Source organism: Cygnus atratus, chromosome 1, assembly GCF_013377495.2.
Source record: "Cygnus atratus isolate AKBS03 ecotype Queensland, Australia chromosome 1, CAtr_DNAZoo_HiC_assembly, whole genome shotgun sequence".
Classification (NCBI taxonomy): Eukaryota; Metazoa; Chordata; class Aves; order Anseriformes; family Anatidae; genus Cygnus; species Cygnus atratus.
The window spans coordinates 131,563,231-131,571,335 of NC_066362.1; the positions used below are offsets into that span (position 1 = coordinate 131,563,231).

An 8,105-nucleotide genomic window follows, 5' to 3' on the forward strand; every position below is an offset into this window, starting at 1 on the left:
ATGGATACATCTTTTTTTTTCTTTTTTTTCTTGTTTTTTTTCTTTACAACAACAATAAGATAAAATCTAATATCATTGTAAGCACTGTGGGAAGAGAAAACAGTTCTATTGACCTGCACATCTAAAAAGAAACATGTCAATGTAGTGTAGGATGTTTAACAGATATCAAACTAGAAACAATATTGAATAAACAAAATATCAAATCATGCACCTTCATTGAAGCATCATTCGAAAGTGCTTTGTGGCACTGCAAACAGCCCAAAGATAAACAACTGCATCTCATCAATTACAAATGGTGAGATATGCTACCTTTTCAGAAAAGATGGGAAGACCAGAGAGGGAATGAATGTGCTGTAGGAATTCTGTATAGGAAGTCAGTAGAGCAAAGACAAGACTGCGTGGAAGATGTAGAGGATAAAAATGGAATGCTCTAACAAGATGAGGTAGTAATAAAGGACTAAGTTCCTTATATCTGTGTGTTTCTAATAGGTTCATTTGGGATGAAACTTAAGGCAGAAATGAACGAGTAGGAGCAGTCTTGGTGGGACAAAAACAAGCAATATTAACCAGGATCCAGGGAGAAAGCAAGCAGTAGACAGAGGAGCTGCCGATGGTTTAAGAACTTGGACAGTTACCTTCTCCCTAAAAGTAAGAAGAGGAGAGAATTGCAAAAGGTTGAGTTGCTTCTCATTCTCTGTCTCCAGAATTTAAAGACAGCAAAAGTACTCACCATGAGTAACAACCACAAGCAATATGAACTGTCTTGCCAGCATTTTACATTTTACTGTTATGTACAAGAAGTTATTTATTTTATTTTATTTTTACATTTTATTTTCATTTTTTTCTCTGAATCCATGAGAAAATGAATAATTAAAACAGTAAAAAAAAATGCTTAGATTCTTGTTGCATTTCATTGAAACTGCAATCACTTTTTCTGGAACCTGTTTTCAGTAATCATCGGATTGTCAGCACTGTCTGCTCATCCCTCCCAACCTTTTTATTTTTATTCGTTTGTTTGTTTCCTTTACTGATGTGTTTGGGGCCTCTCTCCCTTCCTCCTACGTGAAGTTTGGTTGTGTACACATGAGTTATCAACTGTAGTTATTACAGTCATTACAATGAATTAAAAGAAACAGGTTTTTTAGGGAGCATGTCATCTTCCAGCTACTCTAGGCATCTATTTTGGACAGATGTCTTTTTCTGTCTAGACTGTCTTTTTCTCTGCACTGACTATAAACAAAGACTAAAGTGACCGATTTAGGTACAGATGTCTGCATCAGGTTAGATGAATCATACTCAGAAATTTGTACTGAATATTCCCAACTACTAAGAGCACTGATTTTGGCAGCAGTTTTGTAATAACTTGTAGAAGAAGTTTCCATCTTTTGCAACACCTTTGGATTCAGTGAAGTGTCTGATGAAGAAGCATATGCTTGCAGACTTTTTGGCTCTGCCCAGGTGAGGAACTAAGAGCGCACCTTGCCCGCAGGCAAACATGTTGCAACATAAAATGCAAATAGCTTGGAAGAAAAACAGAAGCGTTAAAGACACAGCTCTTTACGTGCCCTAGAGCAAGAAGAGAGACTTGCAAGAGCTTTGTAAGACAATTCAGCAAAGACTCATTTGACACAACTGTTTGATACACTCATATCGTTTGTATTAAAAGTCTCAACTTGTCACAAAATGCACTTCACTAAAGATGTCATTTAATAATGGACAAAATACTTTAGTACCAACAAGGAAACAAGTTCACAGTAAAACACGTGTCGTTCCATGTGTTTCTAACAGGACAGTTAATTCAGAGTCAGCTCTTTGAACATAGTAAATACCTGACACACACATACACACACACACAAATAAGTTAATCAACAAGGTTTGTATATACAAAAGAGGGCAACTGATAAAACTTAATAATCACAGTTGCTGCTTTTCAGCAGTTATCTCAAAGATGAACCTCTGGTCATATGTGACAATCAGAATGGTAGTTCAGCTGGTTTATATAACAAATTATGGTGGCTACTGTAGGCTACAATTAAATTCTGTAGTTCCTTGACTATAAAATCACTTGTGCTGACATCCTTATCTTTTGACTATGCTCTTGTTCTGAAGCAGCATGGGGGGATTTATCCCATCAGGATTTCAAGACTGTGTTTGTGGTTATAGGAAATCTGTAGGAGAGAGAAAAAGTCCCACTCAGCAGCAGCAAGATGACAGCTATGATCCCAATGGGAATGGCAGCACCGACTTCCTGTGCCGTGGGGCTGGAGGGCATGTAGTAAGAGGGAGGAAAAGCGATGCTCTGGTTGTGTGCTATGGAATAGAAGTTCCAGCTCACTGGAACCAGGACACACAGACCAGCAAATATGTAGAAGAAGCCACCCAGCAGGAAGAAATGGGTGATGAGAGTTTTGTGGCTGATTCCCATATAAATATTTCTCAGAGCAAATACTGTGGCTGTCAGTCCCAGCAAACCCATGACCATGGCGATCAGCAGGAGACCCTGGGCAACATAAATTTCATGGGGGATGAAGGAGTCATAGCCACTGAATTTATGACAGAACTGTTCTTTATAGCCAGATGAGACATGAAGATAACTGATGAAGCAGACTTTCCAAATCCCCACCCATGCAATGCCAGAGGAGATAACGGTGGTGTTGTCCACATGCCAAACTCTCCACTCCACAAGTCCCATGGAAATGGTGCACAGGATCCAGCCTATTGTACCCAAAGCAAAGGCAGCCAGCTGGAGGTGCGAGGTGCTGGTCAGGGAGCTCATTGTTTGGAGGTCTGTTCTGTCACAGACATGCAAAGAGAGATGGGTACTGCAAAGAAACACAGCATAAAGTTACGGATTGTGTGAATAGGTGCATTTGCAGGAGGCAGGAGGGAGTACATGTGTGGAGGGAGGCTGGCAGTCACCGTTCCCTAACTCTAGCGAAGTGTTGAAGCATAATGCCCACAGATAAATAACATCTCGGCTTTAATTCCATATATTTCACTGTATCGCAAGGAGAGGAAAGGGTCTCTGATAAGCTCCCATCATAACCTCTATTTTACATCCACAAAAGGAAAACTCACATCTTTTTCCAAGTTAACAGTTATGTTCCAAAGGCCCTCACATGTACTGCATACAACCAATAGCCCTAGGTGTACTGGCTAGTAGAGGGTAAATCTGACAAAATCCTTGGGATCCTGTACTGTGAGATGTCATGAAGCAGTTGCAGAAGCCATGTGTGTCTTCCCTGGCAGCTGTGGTTCCTGCACAGCAGCCCTGCTTGAACCACTTTCTGCTTTTCTGCTGCCATTTCCTAGGGCCGCTGGGACCAACATTAGAAAATGCCACAGTTCAGAGGCATGAGCAAACCCAGGCCACTAAGTCTAATAACAACAACTGAACTTTGACCATTTTTAGCTTATTCAGCCGTGAGTGCTTTATCACAAACACTGGAGTGAATCAGAAGTGTAATGCTCCATGCAGGGGCTGGAGCCTGGGTGTGCAGCCATCACTTTCCCACCCTCAGACATTAACCAAGGTTTCTGCAGCATTTTTCCTTCCCAAGTCATGCTTGTTCATAACCTACCTGGCTTCTCCAGCCCAAATCATCCTTAGGCTGTGGTGGAAAAGACTCCAGTTGTTTCACTTAACAAAAGCCTTTAGGTTTGTTTGCTTACTCTACAGCCTTAGTGCAAGTTAAGGGTGCCTTTTTAATGAAAAAGCCCTCTTAATTTCCCACATCTTTAATAAAGCCTTCTGAATAGCTATAGCAATGACTTGTCAGCAGAGAAGAAGTGACTTTGAATTTATTATTGTACTGGGTTGGGCTGGGATGGAGTTAACTTTCCCTGCAGCAGCCCATACAGTGCTGTGCTCTGCACTTGTAGCTAGAACAGCAGTGGTATCACACCAGCGTTGTGTCTGCTGCTGAGCAGTGCTGGCACAGCATCAGGACTCTCTCTAACCCCCCTAGGGGTGGGCAAAAATGTGAGAAAAGAAACATCACCAGGGCAGCTGACCTAAACCAACCAAAGGGATATTCCATACCATATGATGTCACACTCAGCAATAAAAGGCGGAAAAAGGAGGAAGAGGGGAGGGGTGGGCTCTCATTGCGAAAACGTCTGTCCTCCTCCTGAACACTGGCTACGTGCGTTGAGGCCCTGCTTCAAGGACGTGGCCAAGCATCGCTCATTTGTGGGAAGTAGAGAGTAATTTCTTTCCTCTGCACTTCCACATAGCCTTTACTTGTTTTGTTTAGTTTTCCCTTTCCCCCTCCCTTTTCCCCTTTCCCCTTTTTTTTTCCCCTTAGTTAAATTGTTTAGTTAAATTGTTTAATTAATAATAATATTTCCTTAATAATAATTTCTTTTTTCATTTAATTAAATCATACTTATCTCAACCCGCGAGTTGTTCTTTCCTTTACTTCTTCCCCTCCTCATCTAAGGACGGGGAGTGAGAGAGCGGTTGTAGTGTTCAGCTGCCTAGCACGGTAAAACCACCACAATTATGTAGACCTGAAAGGCTGTAGGGAACTTTGTATTCCATGAGTTATCTGAAATACCTTTTTCCTGCTTCCAGTGCATTCAAGACAGAGGAAATACTGTACCAAGTTCACTCCAGTAACAAGAAGATGGGTCTGCAACTAAGTTTTGTTATTAAAACAACAACTTTTCTATTTACTTATCTTATCTTAAACTAACAAATGCAAGTAGTGATACAATATAGTTGCAAAAATCCATCTGTGGAAATCCTAAATAGACAATATCTTTATAACAACATGGGCTTAAGCAAACTTTCCATCTCCTCATACCAGTACATACTACTTACTTACTTCAGTCCTGAAGCTGATGCCAGTGATAAGAGGATGGAACAGAGTGGTTTTTGACACCAGCCAGACACAGCAAAATCTTCAGTTTTGTCATTTTGGTCTCCCAGTTCATGTATGTATTTTCAATAGGACTGGTTTCCTGTGGGACATATCATTTTCCATTATTGCAAATGTACATTTAATCTTTTCTGGTATGGAGGAAATTGCTCCAGAATATCCTCCTATGTTTGTATCTACTTAAAATGAAACCTGTTTATAAATGCTTTCTCAATCTGCTGTGTTATTTGCAGAGTGATTTTATATATATATATATAAATTGACAGTTGTTAACAGCCACAGTATGGTAGCCCTCACATGAAATTAGGAAGGTCTTTTTTTCTGTCACATTTCCACATTAAAATAGTGTAGTTTATGTACCTCTCAGTTGATTCTTCTTACTCAAAAGAAGACAGCAATCAAAATATTTCTGTGTTGACTTCCTTCTGCTTCTGTTTAAATCAGTTGAATGCATAGAGGCCAGATCTGAATCATATTAAAATACCATTTTGGACAGAGCCCATATTTCTATAAGACTTTTCCTATTCATTATAAACACCCATTTAATCAATTGATTGATATCAAGGTCATAAAAGACATGCAATCGTGCTGCTCGATATCACTGACAGCTATTAAGAGCATGATGTCAGTATATATATTTATGGGTTGAATTTGTCCACTTGTCTTCTCACAGAATTAAACAAGATGATTGTGTCCATAATTTCTGATCCCTCTGTCAAACTTTCACATGCTATATTACTTGGAATGGTTTCCAGAATTAAAATTTAAAAATCAAAAATGGGAAAAGTTTTTTTTTTTTCACAGTTATATTCACCAAAAATACAGAACAAGCAAACACATAGAATGAAAAAATTCGACACTTTTACACAAAAATTTTGTAAACAATAGAAATTAACCAGATAACAAAGTTGGAGGTCCCATGTTTAGATGAGGTACCAAATGTCTAGAAACACAAGAAGTTGCTTATGTTGGCTTACTTTCTGTACCCTCCCCACTGGAGCTTATTTGATCTAACCTGGTAGTACTGACTTAGAAAAAAATCTGTGTGGAAAAGAAGTAAAGAAGCACTTTAGAGATCAACCATGAAGTTGAATTACAGTCTTTGTACTTGCCTGTTTTGAAAAACCAGACAGAGGCCTATAGTCATCATTGCTTGTATTAAGATTAGCAAGAAAATAATGAATGAGATGTCAAGTTGGCAAGGAAGTTGCCTGACATACAAAACACATCAAAATCAAACACAATGATCTATTTTCTGTTTCCTGTCTCTATTGTAGTGAATATTAATAAAAGCACTATAGGTTTTACTGTAATCTTCAGCTTAGAATGGGCACGCAGCACTTGCCAGAAGCACTGATTTTAAGGGCAGGCTTTGGATAAGAGCATATTTAGTATCATGTTTCTTACACAAATCAGGAGCCTGCGCACTGCCTTAGAGGAGGCATTTCCAAGCTTATCCTTCAATGCCGATTCAATATTCTACATTTGCCAAACCATCCAGTGTTTAGCCTCGAGGTCGTGGAGCGTGGCTGTGAGCGTGACCCACCCCGGCACTATGCTTCGGGCTCGCCCTGCCTTTGCTCATCCCTCTTTGGAAGCCACCAACGGGCTCCTGGAAGCGAGACGAGCTCATTTTTTGCGGACTTTCGAGGTGAGCCCTTCCAAAATTGCGGTGCTCTGGCCAAGAGGGGTTTTTGCTCGCAGGTCCCGAGCACACCCCGGAGCCGCCAGCAGAGGCCGCCTCCAGCCGCGGTTGCTCCAGGACAGCCGGGGCGAGAGGCTGAAAGGGGTGGCGATGGCGTCATCTGTTGACTGATTTCATGCTTTGGTAATTATATAAATGTTTGGAATTAATTCAGTTAGCATAGTAAGACTACCTATATGATCTGAATAACACAGTGATGTAACAGGAGCACTACCCAAAATCTCCTAAGGCAAATGAACTCATATTTGGGCAGTGACGGGAGGTCGTCTGAATAATCAGTTGGCTTTACCGACATGCACATCTTGATTTGGAAGCTCTCTCGGAGCTGCGGATGCCAGCATTTGGAGTTTACACGCCAGATATTTCCTGGGATGAAGGTTGACTGCAAAACCTGGGAGGCCAGGAGGAACCAGGGAGGTGTATGTGGCATGTATGCCAGTGGGCAAAAGGTGGCACTGAAGACCCTTTTCACCCAAACAAGCAAGAGAACTGTGCAAAGATGTGGCTCGGTTCCATCTCCTGGTGTTTCTTTACATCAACATTATCATTTAAAATAGCTTCAGCCCAATCCAACAGGCACTCCAGCAACTTCTGGGGCCATTCTTTCAAAAGTCTAGAAACAACAGCTACCAGACTCCCGGTAGTGTCTTGCTATCGTTTCCTCTCTCAATACATCTTAATATCTTACAATATTTGCAAGGCGTTTCATTCATGGATATATTTTTAACCAAATACCCTATCGAGTAAAAGCAAAATGCAAACTTGATAGCATTCAATGGAAATTTGCACAGGGAAGACAGAAGCTAATGAAAAGGGGGTACATGTTAGTTAATTAATCCAAATATAAAGACTTGAAGGACCCTTTCATCTTTACTGCTGATTTTTATTTAAATCAAACAGTACACAGTGAGTAGCTGTTTGCGAAAATTGTGTTGGGCCCCTATATTTCAGGGACACTATGAGACATGGCTTTCCCTCTCTTCATTACAAGGAACAGGTGAGAATGCCAGGGAGCTGTGGTGATTTTCTTACAGCTACAGGCTTGCTTCTAGGAGAAAAACGGAGACAAGATGCTCCCTCAACTCCCAAATGGCTTCACGGAGCTTTTGGGGTCATCTGTGCTTCAGGCTTGCCTTTAAAAAGAAAGAAATGGCACGCTGCAATCTGAGAGGTAAAGGTCATCTCTTTGTGGCCATGGTCCCATCTCCTGATGGTCACAGCAGCGGGAGCAAACAAATGAAGCTGCACTTCATATTTTGTCTACACTTCTTGTATTTCCAGTAATCGCTAGTGGCACAAGGCTGTGACTGTGTTCTCAGTTCTCAGAGCAGTGAAACCTAAACAACACCTACATGCATTTCACTTAGTTAATTCTGGTCCCTGTGAAAATATATTTTAATTGCATTCAGCGGTCTGTATGCATCAGCTGGGTTTCAGATCTGCTTTCTAAAAAAGATTTAAAATATCCTGCAAGTGAATGAGGAAAATAAAAAAAATAATAATAAAAAAAGCAGACA

At 40.7% G+C, this 8,105-nt stretch overlaps 1 protein-coding gene across 1 annotated transcript; it reads right to left on the reverse strand.

Annotated features, from left to right (window-relative positions):
- Window positions 1-2,131: 2,131 nt before the first annotated feature.
- On the reverse strand, window positions 2,132-7,792 carry CLDN34 (claudin 34). The gene is made up of 2 exons (XM_035542047.1): window positions 7,731-7,792; window positions 2,132-2,822 (listed from the first exon to the last, which is right to left on the reverse strand). Exons 1-2 carry the CDS (start codon window positions 7,790-7,792, stop codon window positions 2,132-2,134), a joined length of 753 nt encoding a protein of 250 aa, XP_035397940.1.
- Window positions 7,793-8,105: the final 313 nt, after the last annotated feature.